The sequence below is a fragment of the Haliotis cracherodii genome, unplaced genomic scaffold, assembly GCF_022045235.1.
Source record: "Haliotis cracherodii isolate W230 unplaced genomic scaffold, xgHalCrac1.p SCAF_8, whole genome shotgun sequence".
In the NCBI taxonomy this organism is placed as follows: Eukaryota; Metazoa; Mollusca; class Gastropoda; order Lepetellida; family Haliotidae; genus Haliotis; species Haliotis cracherodii.
The window spans coordinates 35412291-35436188 of NW_027266341.1; the positions used below are offsets into that span (position 1 = coordinate 35412291).

Consider the following 23898-nt stretch of genomic DNA (forward strand, 5'->3'; position numbering starts at 1 on the left):
GCGTGCGCTCGACGTTTAAACCGCATGTCATATCTCCATTTATCATCATCCTATTATGATACATATCCTGGATCCAGCATCTTCCGGAAGAAAGGCAGTTAACTGAATGTAAAAGCCCAGTTTCCACCCTTGCCGAACTAGGCTGGAATTTCTGGGCTCGATCGTTGCGCCACCAGTGGCAATTCACTTGTATTTGCTTCGAACAAAACGGCGGTGCAAAGTCAAAAAGATATGATCCATAATCATCATCTATATTGCAATAAAACAGGTTTGTCCCCCTACGTGTCATGTACACATTTCTATACAAAATTACATGATAGTTTCTTAAAGAACTTCATCCGTCATGGGTCTTAAAATAAACAAAATTCAGATTTTGTTGGGTACAGGGTATTCATGGTCAAGTACCGTATTGATGTTTCATACACTTTTCTGGATTTCGAGTTATTTTGCAATTCATCGTTCTCATTTGGAGTCAAACGGACTGTATAGTCTGGAAGGTAATTTAAGGTACCGACGTTTACTACAATATCTGAAAAACTATCGTACCTACTCCAATCTAAGTTGGTATGAGATTATTGAACAGTCATACATAACTGGATATTACATTTAAAGACAATCGGTGCATGAATAAAAAATCTGTCTATTTACCTATCACTATATTTCATCAACAACCAGACCTGTTCGTCACGGGTGGAACGAGTATTCATTGAAACAGCCATCTGCATAATGCTACCCCTGCGTTACAGGGCCATATGACACAGTTGAACCAATCAACTCAACTCGAAAGGGTGCACGGGAATCACGCACGCACGAATACGGTGTTAGCGTTGGGCGTCTCAACGTGCGTGATTCCCGTGCACCCTTTCGAGTTGAGTTGATTGGTTCAACTGTGTCATATGGCCCTGTAACGCAGATATTGTAGTAAACGTCGGTACCTTAAATTACCTTCCAGACTATAATTTAAGCCAGGAACGTTTTTCAGCATAAAACATTACAGTATATGATAGTCTTCTAATTCGAAAGCATATATCGAGGACTCACTTGGACGAGGTCGCGATTTTACATATATCTATCCCGAAGTTGTGTTTAGAAGAGGCAGTTTCATTGGTTGATGATTTCAAGAGCATGCACAAGAAATATTCTGTGCTGAGGTAGTTATATAAACTCTTGGACTGGTGACGTCCTTCAGAAATGAAAGTATGGTGGCGAATGTGTCTGGAGTATGTATATTTTATCATAATAAAATGGCGATGATTTACTGGGATTTTGGTGAGCATACTGGTGAAGGACCGGCAAGAACATGGAATTAACTCTTACTAAACAAAATCCAGTTTCTGAGTTGACGGTTATTCCTAAGAATATCTCAGATGAAGCTTTGTGTTCTTAATGACTGCATTGGATTGGTGTAATTTAGGATGATGAGTGTCGTTAAACTATCAAAACCTATAAACGAAGGGCAGCAATATACAGACTATCACAGGCGTAGTTTTAAGACTAACATGGAACAATGAATAGATATCACCAAAGCTAACAAGACAATACAAATAGGACTGAGCTTCTAACAATCTCCGCCAATAATCATACTCCCAGTTTATTAACAACTACCTGACCCGTGAAGATCCGGGTTAGAACAGGTCTTCAACAGCCCATGCTTGCCGTAAAAGGCAACTATATGTGCTTGTCGTAAGAGGCGACTAACGGGATCGGGTGGTCAGGCTCGCTGAATGGTTGATGCATGTCATTGTATACCAATTGCGTGGACAACAGACTGTAGACATGTACAGTATGCCATTGAAATCCGGTCTGGTTGAAATGGTAAAGAACTGTTCCCAAGTACGATATCGTCATGTTCTTCTACATCTCCCCGAGGAAAGGGCGTTTTTTGACCATGTCTTGCATGTGGTAGTATGCCCCAGACGTCGCTACAAACCGCCATTTTGTCCGTCTACCTGACCGCCATCTTGACCATAAGTGCTCTCGCTGTCATCCTCACCGTCATCCTGCTGAGAATCTGCCTCAAGCCGGAAAACTCAAAACCTACCCACAACTTTCAACTTGTTAGACGAACCCTCCGGCGAATCTTCTCATTTACAAATGGACAACAAAAGAAAATTGCTTCCGGCGAGACCAACAAGGGAGACAACTCTTACTCAAAGTCAAAATTGTCTGTCAGTTCGGCAGATTCCGTTGATGGCGACGTGAGCTGGAAAACCGTACCTCAGACGTTCGACACTTTGTTAGTGATCACCTTTTCAATTATAACGGTACTGTTTACAATCCCTTGCCTTACAACCATGGTATGTCAGTCGACTCAATAGCAAGATGTTTCTATCCCGCTAATGTTAGATTAGGAAGTTCAGAAATGGAAATATTTTCTACAGAAGTCACGTTGTGACATCGTCCCGAGGTAGTCAATTATAAGTTTAAACTCCCTTGCCTCGGGACTATGCTTCGTGAATAAACGTCTTGTCATTTGACACTGTTTTACCCTCAAAGCCAAAAGTGCCAATGGTTGGTTGGTTTGTTGTTTAACGCCGAACTCGGCAATATTCCAGCTATATGACGGCGGTCTGTAAATAATCGAGTCTGTACCAGACAATCCAGAGATTAATATCATGACACATCGATCCAAGCAATTGGGATCATGACATGTATCAACCAAGTCAGTAAGCCTGACCACCCGATCCCGTTAGTCGCCTTTTACGACAAGCATAGTCACCTTTTACGGCAAGCATGGGTTTCTGAAGACCTGTTCTACCCCGGAAAAGTGCCAATGGGATAACTATTGCATCTAACAGTGTGCCTGGTACCTGACAACCTGGTAAATGAATCGGTTGTCAGGCACGTTCATTTGCTTGATTGCATCAGGGAGTCTAGTATATCCTTAAGACTGCCGGGGGTTACAACAAATACTTTTTGCATTAGGGTCGTACTGGAAGTGCCAGACGATTCCTTTGAAATAGCTCTATTACTATTGTCTTGTATGCAGTCACAGAGATAAAGCCCTAAGGTTGTCAAAGATGAATTTGAAACAAGGGTAAACCGTTAGCCGCAAACTTCGGCCCTTCGCGTGGGCTTAATTTTAAAAAACTCTTTGAACCATTTTTTCACCCTGGCATTTCTGTGTCTGTATTGAGATTACTGCCCAGGGTCTGTTCTTTCCGCAGATACCAAATTGTTAGGAGTTTTCCACATAGGTCTTGAAGTATCAGGGGTTACTGATAAAAATTTAAAAAGCACTGAATATTTTTCTTCTTTTCATTACTTCAAATGGCTTTAACGTCATTAGTTTGGTAGTTTTGATTTATTTTAGTGATAATGTTGAATGTGCATTTCCAAGACCTTTCCATATATCTATTACACATATGGTACGGTTGCCAAAAGGGGTCACGTGACCAGCCCAAAATGCGTTTTAGTCGGTAATTACGTTTGAACCCGGCTTGGACGTGCAAAGGGTATAGTCTTTGCATGTTATCGTATCCCAATTGCGTGGATCGATGTTCATGACAATAACAGGACTGGCCCACACTCGATTATTTCCAGAATGACTGAGTGCGACTTTTAGCAAAACAAAACAAGCAAAGATCCCATATTCTTCTGTGAGGTTGCAAACTGTGTTTATTCATTCACACCATATAATAGAAACTTTATTTATTATCAAAGAGAAGACCTACATTTGTATTATTCAATATATACCGCTCAATAAAGTTAAAGAACATCTGATTTTTTTTTATCGGACTCTAGAGACTGACATTTAGTCCCAGAAAAAAGTTATGTTTTAAATATGTATATCTGCAAAATAAAATGAATAAGATCCAAATGGAGCCCAGAACAATTCTACATTTCAGAGCAGAGGCAATCTAGACTTGTCAAATCATTCTATCCTTGAGCTGGTCTCCTTTTTAATTTTTCTCTCTAAGGTCTGGGTGACAGACTCTGAGCCTGTTAACAAGTGTACTAATTTATAAGCTTGACCTTTGACATGGTGTGTGCGAACAACTCTCCAAGGTTGACCATGGCCCAATTCTACATGTCCATCAAAACAATAAAAAATCAAACTTCTACTGGTCTCAGGCAGGTGTCTGGCTCAAGAGATTGGCCACAGGCAACATTTTGTGTGTTTGAAGCTGCACCCTGTTCCAGCGGAGTCAGGGTTTGAATGACGATGTTTCGAACAGTAAAGTACTTACGACAGTGTTTCAGTCGTGGCAGGACAGCCGGAGTGGTAAAGGTCAAAGATGTTTACCATTTTGGTCAAACCATCCCACGGAACTGTGCTGGCAAACAATCGGGTTCGAGACCCACACATATAACCACAGCTCAGACCACTGGGCAAACTTTACCACCCCATCATAAGTGAAAATTGTTTTTGATTCAGCCATGGGCACTTTCTTTTATTAACTATAGGAGTTCATGTCTGGCTGTCTGGAGTAGCAGGAGTGGTGTTGCCATTTTTAAAAAAATCCGAGTCATGCTGGTATGCAAACAAATCCATTATATTTTCTTATATAAAAATAAAATGGAAAATAAAGTTTTGATACAGTAGAGCCCTCTGGCAATAAAATCCTTGAAACTATCGACTCAGTGGGTGGGGTCCATAGCCCTTTTGTGGGTGCAAGTTTTGTAACCCAACTCAGACTGCTTTAAAATAAACTTCTTGTCGAAATTGAGTGGGGCCACAGTTGTGCTGCATGAAATTCACATGGTTGGAACATGACCTTGGGGGATGCAGTAGGACAGACAAACTACTAATGTTGTCAATCTTAACAACACAATAGTCCCTTTATGCTCTATAAAATACACAAATTTGTTCATTTTCAAAACTTTGAATCCACATCTACCATACCCCAGCAATAACCTGGAAATCCTGGAATGGGATGTTGGGACACTCTATGGTGTTGCAAAGGCCAACCAGAAAGCCCATATTGTGCCTCTGAAATATCAAACCTGTCTTATGCAAGACATCACACCTTCCACAAGGCTACCCAATAAAAAACAAAACAAATTCTATGTTTAATATGTCATTTTATGCAAAATATATAAATGTTACATTTAATTTAAACAGACAATGTGCTCATAATCCAACCTGAGTATGAAGATATTAAGTTTTGGCTGTGTACAGGATGCGAGAGTCTACACAGGCAGCTGTCAGCCGGTCCAGAAACACCCTCACACACAGGAACCAGCAAAACACAAATATGATCTCCGTTATCCTTAAAACTTAACAGACATTTCTTAAATTTATTTGATCCAACGTGAACAAGTTATCACACATTAAGACTTGATCAGGTCAATAAATAAAAATGAGGACGAAGCCACAATTAAAAGTAAAATCATTGATTATCAACAATTAGCCTAAAATAAATGCAAAAATATTTTTCGGATCTAAAATATGGCTGGCACCTTGTTGAGGGTGTCTAGGATCAGGTGAAGGTGACAGAAGGGGCAGAGATAGAGAGAGATGTCAACTCGCATAGAACAGTCGGTATGGTTTTACATCACTCCAGCAACACAGCTTCAGCAACACTGTCATATCGGGACAAAGTGATGGGCTCAACAGATCTTACCCATGGGTCTTCAGTGTGTCGAGCTTGAACCACTGACTACCCACTGCCCACAAGAAAACAGCTATGTACATCGCCTGCCTATGCTGGTGTTGAATACACAGAGTCAACAAGCACCTGCATCTTTCAAAAAAGAAACAACCACCTCATAAACAAAAGGTGCATTAATTTATGGAAATGGAACTGAATCATATACTACTCTCCATGTCAGTTTTGAATATCCCTATTGAAGTTGAGTAGCATAATTTGGATGAATGCATTACAGTTTCTTCTGTGTATTCAACACTAGCTGTGAAGAAGCATTTTCAGAGATAATGTGGAACCCTACACGGGAAACTATCAATGTCTCTTTGAGAGTACATTCCATTCTTTTTGAAGTTTAAATGCCGCGGGAAAGAAGTTAAAATCTGGAGTTAGATATACAATAAGATTAAAATAGGATCCGATCAATACCCACTCCCACAAGTCTATTGGATGTGTTTCTAGGTTAATTTGTGTCTTCCTCCTCATTAAAATATCTTACAAACAAAATGCAAGTTTCAGAAATATACTCTTTCACATTAGGATTGTCAGCAACATCAGAAGTTAAAATTACAGCAAACCATGTTATTGGTACTTTAATGTGAAGAGGATAATTTTATCTTCCATTGTCCCTACTCGTGCAGGAGTTGACAGGGAGGAAAGAGGTGGAACTACTTTTGATAATAAGCTCGTGTATATAATTCTGACAAAGCAGAGTCTTTAGAAAAGACAGGTTTCACACCAAGTCTCCACTATTTTGACAAAAAGACTTCGTAGCAATATTGTCAGAGTCTCATGTACAATTATGACAAAGGTCTTCGAACAAAATTTTACAAATGATCTCTTATGCTTTTGGATAATACATACTCATGTTGGAATCTGGTTAAGTGAAATAAATTTATGTTTGCAAAAAACATATTAATGGATAATTTAATATGAAAAATTTAAACAAAATTCCAAAAGAAAATATTTCAGATAAAACTGTTTTCTGATTAAATTTTGAGTTAAGATCAAATTAATTTTAAGTCACAATGTGAGTATTTCCACCATATTGGGGATTTCAAGTTATTGAAGTCGTACAACTCATGTCTTAACTCCACATGTCACTCAAACAATAATATGTTTCAAGAGTTTATGACAAATTGCAGTCAATTCTTGATCAACATGTGCCAAACGCAACGGAAATAGTCCTTATTGAAACAATTCAATTGACTTGGCAACAACCCAAACTTGCATATATTTCATGTTCAACATATAGTTTCAATTTCAAATTTCACATAAATACCATTTATAACTTTTAATAATGTCACTGAAACCATACACATATCATTCAAGAACTAACTGCAAAAAGAACATGATTCTTAAAGCAAGGAGAAAAACTTCAAAACAGAGTATTATCAACAAGTCATTCTACGCGACTTTCTGTAAAACTTGCTACATTCTAGACGGAGCACCCGACCAGCTCTCCACACATAGAATAGAGTCTTGCACAACTGCCATCAGACACAACACTACTGTATTTCTCCCACAGTTCTTAATATACTGGCCTTGTGCTAGAGAAATGCAACTGTTTACCAAGATGCTAACAGTGTCTTCAATGAAAATGGACTCTTTCCTTTGACATACTGTCCCCCCCCCCCCCCCCCCCCCCCCCCATCTTTTGTCTTACTGATGCTCAAACGATTTTTTTCTCTCATTCTTTTGAATAGTACATATCAAATAAAAGACTTATGGCGCTAAGATTCAGCCAAAGTTTGGGCACCAGAATCCATCAGTATTTAAGCTGTTGTGTCTCCTCACAATGGTAAGGGCCGGTGAGGATGGTAACTGTGCAGGGCCTAATCCATGCAAATGCCAGTTCAGCTGATCTCGGTAAGGATTGAACGATGAGGTTATGTCAATGTATGTGAGGGCGCAGATGGGTTCTCGAGAACATTGTCAAGTAATTCTTACAAAAATAACCATAACAATTGGTGTCCAGCTTTTTTTTTAGCAAAACAATTATTTCAGTTTTCTTCTTGGATATAAGTGAAAAAAGGAGCGAGTTGCCTCCCTTGCGGGTCCTCGTGAGTATATGCCAGCCGTGACAAACAACTCTATACATACATATCTACGTAGTGTAGATCCACCGTAAGTCCCTGACGGCTGCACAGTGGTATCCGAGCGGTTGTCATTATCGCGTTTCACGACAAATGTCCCCACCCTTCCCGATGAGTTATCATATAAAATACACTATCAAATATCATGTGGTGTGTAATGAGAAGTATAACAATGTTAATATTGACACAAGTGGGTGATACTATATTGTTGAGTATGACGGATGATTCTATGAAAATGTATACACAATATTCAATATCATGACGGCGATAGATACTCTATACACACAATGACTATAGACAGATGAGGATGAAGATGATGATGATGATGATGATGATGATGGTGGTGACAATGAAACAAATACAATATGGATATGCTCTATGAGAAATAAATATGATCACAGACAGGAGTAACCAAGTATTCCTGCTTCTACAATAGACTATATACAGTTAGACTTTGGCATGCACGTATTGTCTCACTAAGTAGATCCTTTTTATTTACATATCGTACAAAAATCTAATAACCATGTTCAACAGCAAAGCCCAAGCCTCGCCACGTAGGTCTTCCGTTAATGAGTTTTCTGGAATAAATCAACGAACACAACGTTCCTATTGCATGGTTTGTGCAGCACAAACAACACACATGTTCAAGCATACGATTGTTATATAATGACAAAATATGTAACATACACTCTTTGTACTACTCCATGTAAACTACACAACATTCGAGAGGGGAATTTCGAGTATCAAGGGGGGATAAATGACGGGATGTCTGAAGATGTATGAATCAGATGTGATTTGGGCCGGACTTGACTCATGTGAAGCGGACATAGAAACAAAAGTATCTTGTCTCATGGCTTTCGTAAGAGTGTGAGCTAGCACAGCATCTCAATCAGGAGTTGAGAAGGATTGTTCAAACACAGGCATCTGAGTGAGCTTAGGACTCATTTTGTTGTTTTGGCAAGAAGTGAAGCTGTTTGCATCAAAGATTTACTTCTTCCAATTCAGTGTCTAAACACATACACTCGCTGTTTAAACAATGAAATCTTATTCTTATCACTATTGCATGCTCCCATGGCATGATGGTTCATTCAGGGGTGAAAATATTCTGTGGATCCTTGAATTTCCGCAAATTTTAATGACCACAAATTTGATAAAATCCCATGGCTTCCCCCTAAACACCCCCAAATTACGGACCACGGTCCTTTGCAAAGAAGTTTCAGCTGAAAAGAAAAACATCCATTCTCATCCCTGTTTAAAGAAGCTTAACAGACATCAGCTCCAGCCCAAATGGCATCCTATTCGTAGGCCAACATCTCCAACCATCCAGACCGATTTATCCCGCATCTGGGCACGCCGAGTATCCCTATGCCATGTTGAGTAGTATATGACACAAGAGTAAGAATTGCGGTACAGAAATCCATACTATCAGCAAACTATCACTTCACTGGTAAAATGTAAAAACTGCGATATCACAATTATCACATGTATCCTCATCACCAAATATGGACACAGATTTTCAGTATTGCCATAGTAACATCAGCATTCATATTCTCAGAGTTTATCAACATTCATGAAAACCTTTTGAAAATGAAACCTTACAACTGAACCCAGCATGACCAAAAAGTTTCAGTTAGAGCAATTCCTACATAAACGTTAACCATGAAAAACAGATAAAAACCACTGTATCCATGACAGCGGAATATTAGAGGAAATCATATTCAAACTAGTTTCCCACATAATGTTCATCCACAAGAGAAGCCAAGTTCCTGCCAGCATCTGCTAGGCATCTTTTGTCTAACATGAAATATGGCTCAGGGATCTTACAAAAATAATTTGATCATTATTATTATTTTTTACATTCAAAAGCACATTTTTTTTAATTGATTGCCTAAAAGTATTGACTATCAGGTGGAAAATAGAAATCTGAAATGCAAGAAAGTGTTTGTCATGAAAAGTTAACTCTTCTTTGAAGTTTTGTCCATAAGAAAACCTGGTTTAAGTTCCTGACACTAAAAGTATACAGTTCTGAAATTATAATTTCTCCACATTTGTGAATTTTTGGTAGGCAGATCCTAAACCCAAATAAATTAAACTAAAATGCCTAATATACATTCATAATCTTGTGGTCAGAGGACAAGGACAGCCATATTGTACCAAGTCAAGCCTACAACATCCCAATACTGATTCCAAGACTGAACACGTCACTGCACACATATCATTCCCAGTCGCATGGCAGTTTATCATATAACTATGTAACCATGGCAACCTGGGCTTTAGTTTAACTTGCTACTGAGACAATTACAACCACTGAAGCTGAAGAGTGCTATTTTTATAACTGGTATGGAAAGCTACAATATTATTAATAACGCAGAGCTAAATTGCACGATGTAACTGAGACATTCATTTATATATGAATATTCATAAATCAAAAGTCACCGCAATAAATTCACTTTTAAAGAAGAAAGACAACTGCAAACTTAGTTTTTGCGTAATCAACAATCTTTCTTTCAAAAGAGCAGAATATAGTATACATATAGCCAATACATATACCTTCAGGGAATACTGAGTACAATCTTTTGATGTCAACCATTGTCTTTCAAGACAAGTACCCTGTTGCAGAATCTAGCCATCAATACCAGTGCATTATCTCATGGTCTCCATGACGACATGTTTTCATTATTTCTGCAAATGGTATCAAATAAAATTTACGGAAAATATAAAATTTAGAAAATACTTTTTGAGCTTCATCATGTTAATATCCAGTAGTAATACTGAGAAGATATTCTGATAATGTTCTTGCCCGTCAAATGATGGACTGGTTTTATAATGCTGATCATGAAAATGAAACACAACCATTCACCTAATAAACAAATTGGAAGGCTTGTCCCAGCTTCAACTTGATTTTTTGGAAGAAATTTCGAGGTATAATTCTTTCTGTTCAATACTGACATGACAATGTATCCGTGTATTATAAAAAAGGCAGGAAAAACAAAGTAAACTTATCCAAAATTTTAGTTTGTAAACTTTCCATTAAAATTAGTTGCCAACATTTCCTCAGATCATGTAAGTACTGCTAAATCACATGACTACCAAATATGGTACTGCTGATCACATGACAACCAAATATGGCTCTGTTGATCATATGAGTATCAAATATGGCCATACGGCCTAATGGCAATTGTCTTCAAAGATCATGTCACCCACATGATCCTCACAGCTGTGATTTCTTCTTTTCCACTTTGCTCTTACTCGGTCACATTCTTGTTCCTTGACTTCCACAAGCTCTACCTCACCACCAGCACAACCATTGGTGTGAACAGCAGAACATTGCCTGTGTTCTGTCCAATCAGTATGCAGATGTTGGGCAGCTCTTAAATGTGTCTCTATGCTGACGACTTCCTCAGGGGCAGATAATTCATCTTATGACTTCTTTCACAAATGGACATTTGGCAAAGCAATCAGACTTCTTCTCCAACTCGGTCATCGTTGAGGAATTCCTCGAGTCTGTCGTCCGTCGTGGTGGTTTCACAAGGTATGACAGGCACCTTCATGTTGACTGTTGTGAAAAAGGCCATCTTTTCTCTGAAACAAATCAACATTACCATTCAAAATTTCAAACAATAAGTTTATAATGTGTTCCATGGTCATATGGTTTTGACACAGACAGCAGGTCAATTTTCAAATTCATACCCAAATGTGCTCAGTTGAGAATTGAACTAGACATATCATCCTTCAGACAAACCAGTGATATATCACTGCATGGGAGCTTGGTGTTGATAGAAAGTCCTAGCTGATGAAACAAATCACTGACAGGACCAGAAGTAGGGCACAGGCAGTGCATTCTCTCCGCTTTCTCAGTTCACGTCTTGACTTGATCAACTCAGTCATAAATTTACCGGACCAGAAATCTTATACGAATTCAAAACTATACAAAGTGCATCCACTGGGACACAGACAATTTGTATGCATGTTTAGGAATGAATGTGCTATTTCCAAATTACACCAAATTTCTTTCTGTACACAATCATCTTCCAAACACAGTCGAATGATTCACGATCTTCTCATGCTCCTACTGAGCATGTGCAAACTGGTGTCACTTGTGGAGGAGTATTCAATTTTTGACATTTCTATAGGATCCTGCTACCCATACAAATAAAGGCTTTGAGTCCTGTGGACCTCAAATTAAACACCCAAGGTAAATCCTGACGACTATTACCTGAAGTTGATGGCATTACACTGCTGACTTCCTCTGCGCATGCGCTGTACATCCCTTGTGACCTTCTTCATCAGCTGCTGGGCACGGCGATCTTGTTTAGACACATTCATCAAAGTTTTCTTTTGACTCTGCAAGACAAGGAAAGGATCAACTTGAGCACTGACAAATAGCCACCCCTCCAGCAGACCAATCAGCACCTGTCATCCAAGGACAGGTGAGTACAAGGGGAGTGGTCTCCCTTGACACAAGTCACATTAACACTCCTCCTCTGTATCTCCTAGGCTCACATTTCAGTAAACTGACACTGGCCCATGGATCCATTCCCTTTGTTCTTGCTATTTCAAATCACCCACCCTTAATTTTCAGTAACATTTTACCAACCCATCAAACGTCAAGATAAGGAAAAGGGAAATGGGTAAAGGACTTCCCATCCCTAGCTTTAATGGACACAAAGACATCTTTACCATCAAAAAGTATCTTAAAGCCTTTTTTTTACATGTCAGTCAGTTCTTTAATGTTGAATTTCTCACAAACTCTATCCTAATCAATTGAACTGACTGCCATGTTGTTGATATTGCCAATCCAACATTGAGGGTGGCTTATAACTCGCATTCTGAATGAGTAGCAAATGAAATTGGTAAATGAAAATAATGGGAGGTGGGGGGTGGTGGTGGTGGTAATTTAAGTCTGTGAGAACCATGGGAAAGCATAAAGGGGTGAGTGTAGGTTTACTGAAATGTGAGACATAGAGGATGTACAGCACAAGAGCAAAGTCCTTCTTGAAGGATATCATCAGGACATCTTCGTAATACAAAACAATAATGATATGGCATATATCTTTTGAGACAGATTGATAATACTTCGCCCACACGAATTTGAAAAAAAGCAGAGAGAGAAATAGTATACATAATGCAGACTGTTATATGCGATAATTTTCATCAATACAATACAGACAGCTTGAACATCAACATCAAAATATATTTTCCAACTCTATACTTAATGATATTCATTTCAAATTTCGGAACAACAGTGTTTGTTCAAATTGAGAGGAACAATCAAATTTTCATAACATGCATGGGTCATGCCAGCTCTATCATATGTCACGATATGTATGACACACATTCCGGCAGTGTTTACAAACAAACATCACATGGAAAGTCACTCGCGTCAACATTCTATACAGTACAATGATCAAGTCGTACTCCGGCATGCCAAACATTCCAAATATTCCCCTCAGGCCCAGATTAGTGTTAATAGACCATACATATTGTTCATTGCAATAACTAGGTCACTGCCAGCAAATCACATGCCTTGATGTACACACTGACCTGTGATGGAGTTCACTGAAGTTTAATGACCAAATTCTTCAACTCAAAAGCATCTTCATTATAACACCTGGTTCTAACCATGTTAACTAGTTCAAAGGTAACACAAACAAATAGCCTTCAAGGTGAATATACATGCTCCAGGGCTATAGTGTGCTGTACTGACTCCAGAACATGTATAAACCTTGATAAGGTATGTCAATGATCAAAGTCAAGCCTGGTGGGGATCAATCATGCACAAACAGACATCAATCAGGACAGCTCTATACTCCAGTTGTGAATGAATGACCTACTTCCTGACATGGTTGTCAAGAGCAACATGACCCCAATCTCTGCCATTCACATTCCAGGACATCCAAGTAACTTGTATACAACAGCATGTGATGAATATATTAACATTTACACATGGGACCAAGGGAGGTAACTCACTTCAACTGAAAAGCAAATTGACCCCAAACACTGATGATACCATCTTTACAGAAACCCAAATTATTTATAAAATACAAACATTAGGGATCAAAGTGGTCCCGTTTGAAGATCAGTGAAGAAGGGTCTATTCAATCCAGTTTCTTTCAGACAATTCCACTACATAAAATTAGACTTCTGATTGGTCATACTTTTTAAAACAATTATAAATCATACTATTTCTGGTCTATGGCAGATTCCAAAGCCAGTCAACAATGATGTGCATGGAACTATCGGTAGATTCAAGAGGGCTCCATTCCAGAAAGTAATCTTTGAGCAATGATCGTCGTAAGTCTATGTTAAAGTATGATTGCCTCCTCTTTGAGGAATGGGGCCCAGCCACTGAGTGAATAAGTTCTCACACCATTGGTACAGTTGTTCAGTAACATTACACAGCACCAGCTTAATGTGAAAGTGTGACCCTGCAAGGCATTATGACATCATATCCTGTTACAACCAAGGGATACAACTCTGTTCAATGATGTAACACAATGAAGGGAAAACATGAAGAGAAAACTTCAAACACGATGAGAATCAAACCTGGCACTCATGTATACCATGCAAATATGCTACCCATTAGGTTGGTCATTAGTGTAAACATCCACTCACCCATCCATCCATACACCAACCAACGACAACTACTTTCAACATGACCTATACTTCATATTGTCAATAACCAATCGATCTTCTACATATTTCATGGCGACTAATACAACTAAGTGGTTTTGTATTGTTTACGTAATCTAATGTAAAATATTCATGCTAACAAACAGAAAGCAGATGCAATCTCTAGAATTACCAGTCTAACAAGACACTAACGAGAGGCAAAACAATAGCATCCTCAAACACACATGCTTCCATAGTTGAATTTCTGTCTATTTTGCTAATGCTAATTTGCAGAAGACAAATAGAAGCTGACATTCAGCATACTGTACATTTGGTATCAAGGTGCACGAGCCACAACACATTACACAATACACACTCACAAATCATTGCATACCCAAGGTAATCTAAGAAACAGTTTACCCTATTTTTATGCAAGATGATTCTGAAATTCATATGCAAATTCTTATTTTCATGCAAACACAATGTCCAAGACAAACTGAATCTGTTAATAAAGATGGATGAGGGCCGCCAAATGATTGATACATGTAGAATCTCAATCATGTGTCTTTTGGTATCAAATATATCTACATAAGTCGAGAAAACTTTTATCAACGAGTGTTGACATATTTGATATCAAAAGACACAAGCGTGAGATTCTATTTATCATCCAACATCATTCTTCCAACTTTTTCAGTTTGTAGACATTAATAAGCAGTGTCTTAAGTGTAAAAAGTACTGCTAACAGCTTCAGTAGCAGAGCCATATTAGTGATGTCAATGGATTGTGACATCATGGTACCCAATGACGTCACAATGGTCTGGGAAGCATTGTGATGTAATTTCATTGCAGCGATATCTAAAATGTAGATATCGCTTGATCTCACCCAATCAATATCTCCTGTGGGAGACAGTTTTGGAAGATAAATCTAAGTTCTCATTAGTTTGTTTGATGTGTAATGCCACATACAGCAATATTCCAGCTGACCAATATTCTTGACAAGACAATCCAGTGACTGATATTGTGAGCAACGATCCATACTGTCGTGGTACAATGAAACACAATCAACCAAGCCACCAAGTCTTGTTACCTTTGACCCGTGTGGTTGCCTCTTACGACCAGCATAGGTTGCTAGGGACCTATTCTAACCCAGAATCCCCCTTAGGGTTTCTCATCAGTACCTGAATCCTTATTAGCAAAAGAAAAAGATGTCATCACACTTCAACCACTGTCATTCCAATATGCTTATTCTAATGATGACGATAGAACTACCATCTTTGGTCTAGAAAGTGGATTTTAATGACAAGCTCAGGACTAATGCAGAAGTATCTCTGACATCAGAAAATTGCTTTCACAAATTGCGTTACGCATGGAATTGGACCAGGTAGAGGCATGATTCAGCAAGCTGGCACACGACACAAATCGGGAGCAGAGAGCCGCACTGATCAGCTGTATAGATCAAGGGACAGCCGGGCAGATCAAAGTCTAGTGTGATACAGGTATTTAGTAGTCAGAGTGGGGTGTGAGTGGTGAGGAAGTTAGTTCCTAGACTGTTTCATATGCCTGTAAGTTGCGTCTCGCCGCAGTCAGCAATATTCCAGCTACAATATGTGGAATCTGTCCAAATCGGGACTCTGTCAAATTCGGATTTCGGCGAAAATCTGGACCTTTTCTCCAGTCTCCTGAGTTCCTTAATAATTTATCGTCAAACGGACCTAAAACTCTCTAATACCGACTTTTTACACGTCAGACTTCGGACTAAAATAACAGTCCCAAAAACCAATTTACTATTGAAATGAAGCTGCATGCCGGACATTCTCGTACTTGGAAGTAAGCTCAGTCATTGTCAGCTCAAACAACACTGCTAATCCTGAATGTAATCCTATTGATCCCAACACTTTGTTGTCCATTTGGTTAATTAGAATTTACTCACCTGTTAATGAGAAACTAAGCTTAATTAGATTGACTAAACGGAAAACACAGATTTGTCAGGAGTGAACCACTTCCTGAACTTCACCTCTGAACTTCACCTCTGAACTCCGACTGAGGACACGACTTTGAAAAACAGTCTTCAGAAACAAGGCAGTCTGTTTGTTCTCAGCATCCCAGGTCAATATTTCATGTACAATGTATGTGTACGCAAACAAAGATGAATGATTGTTGCTTTCTGTTTTGTCTTTATATATAGTCCAACCTTTTAACCAGTCCCAACAGAGTCAAAATTTGACAGATTCCAAGGATATAGTTCATGAGTGAGTTAAAAATTAGTCACATATAAAGTCACAGTTGGTGACTGGAATAGGTTCTACATGTACATAAAGATCTACAAACTTCAAACCACAGGTTGTTTATGTCAACATGGGGTGAACTTTTAGACACATTTTATGATAGTTAGAAGATACAGAGTTTACATTACATGCTCCTGTCTACAGATATATACGAATAAACCCGAGAACAGCAAAAGTAAAAACTGGCAACACCAAAAATGGCAACAACTTCTTCTTACGTGTTTAACAAAAAACACCACACTTGAACGGAAACCGTTTTTGTAAAAAGATGACAATTTTTAATCTGTCAGAATAGAAAAATCGACCAATGATACAATGCCGCAACACATTTATGCCAAATGCTATTTTGCTCATTATGTGATTATCGTGTTGTTATGGAAGCAAAACATATCGATCTTATTGCCAGTCGTAAGAAATAGTCAGTACACACAGACACAGAAATACACCAGGTATACAGGGTTTCTGTAAATTTTGTACATTGTTCCTATTAATTCCTTCTGTATTGACAGGATAATGATATAATACCTGTAAATTCGTGCACACTGAGTGACGTGGAAAAATCATAATTTCTGTTGATTTCTTTTTCTACTGACCACCACATATACCATACCAGATAATATATCAATGTTAAAAAGGGTTAATGAAAATGTGTTTCCATTTTTGTTTCTAATCTAAAGAAAAAGCTGTCACGTTTTCGGTTAAAAACATCTTGCCGTTTTGGGTTTTGCCATTTTTAACAATTGTCGTTTTCGGTTGATCCCATTTACACTACAAAGGTTTTCTTGTCGCCATATGTTTCTGTTAACACACACATGCTATGGGAGAGGGCAAACAGCATCAGCATCATGCGTTCATGCTGATTGGTCGACTGACTGCAGGATTAACTAATCAAACGCTTACATGATGTCGAAGAATCCCCAGTTTCTGTAACGAACACAGCATAATGAGGATGCAGTCTGTGAAGGTTTATTTCATAGCAGTCACTGAAGGGGATTCCAAGAATAAGCTACAAAAACTGGGTCCATGTTTGGATCCAAATATTGATGTTGTGGAGGATAGTGCCTTCCCTATCAAACTACCCTACCACCCTGCCACTCCAGCACAGTGATGGCTTAGCATTACACCGCTGCCACAAGCTTATCTGTACATCATGTGACTGGACTTTCCTTTTGTTTTTAAACAAACAAACATATTCTGAAACCCATTAGCTGGTATGGTGCGGAAACACTTAGAAACATAATCAGGGTGAATCAGATATACGAAAAAAATGGTGCTAAGGATGCAACTCTGCAGAGTACGACTGAGGTGTCCTGGTTGACAGGTGCCATTGTACAAAACAACCTTAGTGCCACGACTGTCGTAGGTCTATGTTAAGGAATTGGAGTAACGATCACCCTAGTGCTAAGATCGCTTTGTACAATGGCACCCTGGACCACCTGGTCCCACCTCAAGTTTTACCCTTAATGTCCATGGGGTTGAGGAACTACTCTGATCCATCATCTCCATGAAGAGCACCAGGACAACCTCACCTCAAGGAGAGCATCCTGCAGACAGGACTGGCCCTGGCGTTTCCAGGAGGAACTATGTTCGGCCATATTGTATTTCTAAACTGCCAGTTCCTATTTCTCTTCACAAATGTATCAGTAACTACTTTTTACTCACCAACTTCTCCGCATCGGACAGCAGCTTCTGGAGCTGGTCGTCATCAGACAACCAATTTGGCAGCTCTGTTGCTCCTGTGGGAGAAGGTGTAACATGTCAAAGGCACTCTTACTACATAGCTTCTGAATTGAGGGCATAACAACGTGGTTCGCAGATAATCTATAAATCTATCAATCCTTGCTTATATTCCATATATCAGAGTCTGTATATACCCAAGTCTGTGTTGGGAAAACTGGTGGTTGATAGTATCAGCAACTAGCCATGCTTTCGGGATACAATGACAGCCAGGTCACATGTTGCAACCATCAAAAAAATTGTTAATCTTAAGAACACACCACAAGCAGCCCACCCCCACCCCATCCCCATCCCAATGCTCTGTTCATGCTTCAATTTCAGCCATTTCAAAATTAGGGTAGGTAGTTTTGTTTGTCTACTTTGAAAAAAGTGACATGTAGTAGGTCAAGAGAAGCCTGCTTTCAATTGGCAAGTATTGCTATATTGACAACTGGCTTTTCAAAAGTGAGCCTGTGAATAGTAACAAATTAAAGTCAATGAAAGGTCCGGTGAAATGGGGTTTAACATCGCAAGATTATTGCACTTATATAGCGATGTGCATGTACGTGTGTGTGTTTGTGGCTGCTTGTTCTAGTCCGGACTGATGGAGATTTAGAGTGATAGCACACTGAGATACTATACCGCAGTTTCACATGAATACCCCAATCAGACACAGTATACGGACTCCGATCTAACCGAGCGCCACACAGGGAAACAGTAAGTACCATCTTTTAACGTCTTTATGTATGAAGCTGCCAGGGATCAAACCCCAGACCTTCCGCTCTCCACTGATGCTCTACCACTAGACCAGAGAGGCGGTTTAAAAGAAGTAAAAAGAAGCAAAACGCATGAGCTACTGGAAACCACTTCATCATACTAACATAGGGTAGTTTGACAGATCCCATCAATGTACCTTTTGACTTGGCATCCTCCATTAGTCGCTTCAGTTCTTTTAAGCGTGTGATTTCATCGTTGAGGTGCGAGAGCTTGACGTGGGAGGCCTGCAGGTCCAGCTCCAGGTCCAGAGATGTCCTCGGGTTCAGGTGGGCGGAGGACGACGACTGCAACATCCAGAGGGGTGCAGTGCAGGGTAAGAAATGTTCACCAGATCATGTTTTATTGGGGGGAGGAATTCACCAGCCTTTATATTGGATCAAAATGTTGGCATGAGCCTACTCCACTGCACTTTTCTATACAGAATGTTTTATAGGTACCGTATTTGACATAATAAGCGAATAAATAAGTGTTGAGTACATTGATCAATCAGAAGGGGTGCTAATTGGTATTGTTCACTGGCCAATATATTAGCAAATATCGCCGTGGGAGCTTATTAGAGCGGAGCCCTTATTACGTTGAATACGGTAATACCTTACATTCATGGAAATAGTATTGGGGGATTTTGGACACAGAATGGTTGAATTGTGTCTCAACATTGTGATAAGTACCTTGGCTTTCCATCGAAGGCTTCTTCTCTCCAATGCATTTCTCTGGAATGGCCCTCGTTTGTACAATGGCATAGAACTGTCACTGTCGCTACGATTGAGCTGGAAAATAGGGAACTCATAACATCATGTAATACATGAAAAGAGTAAGCACCCCATTTCATTAAACAGAAAAATATCAAATATATTATTCTGAAACAAGTTTCCACTCGTGTTTAGCGCCATGGACAGCAAGAAATCACGACAACCACCAGTGTTAACACCAACTATCCAAGACAGCCGTTAATAATGACACGTAATCAGCCAAGTGAGGCAGTGATTCTTTTCAGAAATGTTTACCTTATCATAAATGAGTGGGAGAGTGAGTTTTCTGAGGTTACATACCTTGCACACATAGCCAGGCGGTTGTTGTCTGCATGCCGGTGAGAATGTTTGTGACCGACGGATGGTGCTGTTTCGAATGTGATGATTGTGTGGCCTCCGTTTGATTTCTTTCACCGAATAATCTCCTTCGGTATTTGTCTCAGCATCACATGTTTTCACGTGTAGAGATTCATCCGATTCAGAGAAGTGGTCGTCCAGGTTTTCAATGTTTTCCAGTTCAGCCAGGACTTCCTGCATCATTTCATTGTAGTCCTGAAGCAGGGAGCACACACAAACTCAGGCTACCTTCTCAAGGTGGATCCAACATTTTCAAAAGGGAGGGGTCATCTTCAACATAATACAACCCCCTAGAACCCCTTTTGAATCCACCATGCTTCTCACACCTGGAACTAATGCCATCTAGCATGGGATATGGCAAAGTAAGGCCTTTATTTTCTAATTTAATATTGGCTGGTTTAAAAAAAATATGGTCTAAAATTCAATGTAGGTGGCCGGAAAAAAGTCCACTTCCAGATTAGTACTGCTACAGTTAAAAAGAAAATAGGTCTTAACATGGCATGACACCACAAGGTAACTGATTGTTATTTAGTTAAAATAAAGACTTTTATACATATTATTCATCCATCTTACGAGGAGCAGTGATAAAATCTTGTGTGCCTTTTTTATTTAATCTAATTGTAAAACAGAGTTGGACCAACTTTTTTTGTCAAAAATATTTTCTTTCTTTCATGGTTTTATTGTCAGTTGGTCTCTTCACCTTCACCACCTAAAACCAGGGGTCAATCGATATCAATTTTTTTTATGGTCAATAATTAAGTACAGTTGAAAAAGTATTCAAATAACTACTGCTATCAACGATAGTTTAGGATTTATGATTATATTATCTGTCTTGTTTTTAAATAATCTTTAGTTTAAAAAACTTTTCCCGTGAGGTCACGTGATAACCAAATATGGGATAATAGTCTCGATCCAAATGTTACAACGCGTACACTTGAGAAGACTCATGAATATTAATTAGACCGTTGACAGATCGATATTATAACAGAAACAAACGTATGTTTTCCATATATATCTAAAATGATATTATTTGTTATTAATTGTCCGGTGAATTAAACAATTTAAATTGAAACAATTCATAATTCATCATATTATGAATACGTAACAACTTGTAATTTGTGTGTAAAAAGTCGTACTAAAACACGCTGTTTGAAGGGGGCGTGGCATAAATGTAAATGTCCGATTGGGATTTTAAATTTTACGGACCCCTGCCTAAAACACTACATACAGACATAAGGCGTAACTAGCTGTTAATGAACTTCCTCACAAACAAACACATTCATACTTTATGAAAATCAGAAAGAAGTACACAATACTATATGCACATATAAGGAACTGGAGTTTATTTAATATAAAATATATCAAATGACAATTGTTGTAATTCTTCCTTTTCTTGTATGCTTTTCATACTTATTGTCCATTGTTCACTAAACATTCCCTTATTATATTTGACCCTCACTTTCTCATCTTCTTCTTCCAAGTCGTCATCATCTTCGTCCTCCTCATCATCATTCTCCCCAAATCCAGCCAGACGTGGGCTTGTCTCCCTATCTTGGTGGCTGGCCATGTCCTCGGGACCTGTCGGCAAAGGTGTTTGTTAAATAGATGCATCTGACCGGAGGTAAACCTTGTCTAATTTCATTCAGAAAGCAAGCGAGCGAGCGAGCGAGCAATGTATGGTTTTAATCACCATCATCAATATTTCAGCACAGCAGGGGACACCAGGAATGGGTTTCATGTGGGGAATTAAACCCAGGTGTTCAGCACTTTAACCACTAGGCTACCCTACCGCCGTGTTGAATGTGATTCAAAGCCCAGATTGAAACAGTATATGAATAATTGTCTCACTAAAAATCTTGTCCTCTTGTTCACATTGTCACAACATGGTACCTAACATAGTCACCTGCATGTGTTACTCATACTTTCAACAAGACAAATGTCAGGCAGCAAAGCATTGCTTTAGTTGACTCTTTGCATTTGAACATTTAAAACCTCCGCTACACTTCTGACATAGAACACTCATCTAGAGGATTACAGTCCTGGAACGTTTCTAGTCATCAACTGAATAAATGATTGTGGCATCAAGTCTGCTGTTACCTTGGTTCCTGGTGAGCGTGGATGTCTGGGAGGAGATGATGGTGGACTCGTCGCTACTTTCTTCCTTCACCGAGGACACGGCAGGATGAGGAGACTTGTAGTGACTGAAACACGGCACACTTAAATATAATACACATCAGCTGAACACTGTCATATTGCATACACCATCCTGTCCAGCATACACCATCTCATATTCCATACACTATCTCATCTTGCATACACCATCTCATAGTGCATACACCATCTCATATTGCATACACCATCCTTTCTAGCATACACCATCTCATATTCCATACACTATCTCATCTTGCATACACCATCTCATAGTGCATACACCATCTCATATTTCATGTACCATCTCATATTTCATACACCATCTCATGCTGCATAAACCATCTCATATTTCATGTTCCATCTCATATTTCATGCACCATCTCATATTGCATACACCATTTCATCTTGCATACACCATCTCATATTGCATACACCATCTCATATTGCAAACACCATCTCATATTTCATGTTCCATCTCATATTGCATACACCATCTCATCATATTGCATACACCATCTCATATTGCATACACCATCTCATATCGCATACACCATCAAATACTGCAAACACCATCTAACAATGCCTGTCACATATGACCTAGTTATGTTCTACAGCACGCCTACCTGGCCTCCTTCACGACGACCTCCAGGACTGGCTTCTCGTCACTTGGAAGAGACGACTTGCGCAGCTTGGCAGAAGAAGCTTCAAGCAGCTGTGTAACTCTGTCAGACGATTCTCTCTGGAATAAAACAGATGGTTGGAATGTTCAGGTCTTGTGTGCAAGAAACAATAATAGTGTGTGTTATAAAGCAGGCTTTGTGGAACATGCTAAGGAGGCATTTAACTATCAGTACCACATTCAGGAGAAACAAAAGCTGGTCATCCAGATGTGTGTTAAGGAAACACAAAATGGGGGACACCAGTGGGTGACAGCATGAGCCACAAAGGAATTCACCCACAGACGTACAACAACATTTGCATGTTAATCCCCACCAGGAATTCACCCACAGACGTACAACAACATTTGCATGTTAATCCCCACCAAGAATTCACCCACAGACGTACAACAACATTTGCATGTTAATCCCGACCAGGAATTCACCCACAGACGTATAACAACCCTTTGGATATTAATCCCTACCAGGAATTCACCCACAGATGTAGAACAACATTTGCATGTTAATCCCGACCAGGAATTCACCCACAGGCGTAGAACAACATTTGCATGTTTATCCCGACCAGGAATTCACCCACAGATGTAGAACAACATTTGCATGTTTATCTTGACCAAGAATTCACCCACAGACGTAGAACAACATTTGCATGGTTAATCCCGACCAGGAATTCACCCACAGATGTAGAACAACATTTGCATGTTAATCCCGACCAGGAATTCACCCACAGACGTAGAACAACATTTGCACGTTTATCCCCACCAGGAATTCACCCACAGATGTAGAACAACATTTGCATGTTAATCCTGACGAGGAATTCACCCACAGACTTAGAACAACATTTGCATGTTAATCCCGACCAGGAATTCACCCACAGGCATAGAACAACATTT

At 39.3% G+C, this 23898-nt stretch overlaps 1 protein-coding gene across 3 annotated transcripts in view; it reads right to left on the minus strand.

Annotated features, from left to right (window-relative positions):
* Positions 1–7238: 7238 nt before the first annotated feature.
* The window catches only part of LOC139450730 (protein WWC2-like), an 89983-nt gene continuing 73323 nt past the window's right edge, over positions 7239–23898 (minus strand). For 2 of the 3 annotated variants that reach the window (XM_071232535.1, XM_071232534.1), the window contains exons 16-25: positions 22955–23070; positions 22278–22381; positions 21640–21758; positions 20124–20375; positions 19743–19841; positions 19211–19358; positions 18244–18317; positions 17482–17505; positions 11901–12028; positions 7239–11266 (exon numbers count right to left, since the gene is read on the minus strand). In XM_071232535.1, the coding sequence (XP_071088636.1) occupies positions 11143–11266; positions 11901–12028; positions 17482–17505; positions 18244–18317; positions 19211–19358; positions 19743–19841; positions 20124–20375; positions 21640–21758; positions 22278–22381; positions 22955–23070 (1188 nt within the window). In that variant the 3' untranslated portion in view covers positions 7239–11142. The remainder of the gene's footprint in view (positions 11267–11900; positions 12029–17481; positions 17506–18243; positions 18318–19210; positions 19359–19742; positions 19842–20123; positions 20376–21639; positions 21759–22277; positions 22382–22954; positions 23071–23898) is intronic. The other variant, XM_071232536.1, reaches the window with a different exon arrangement.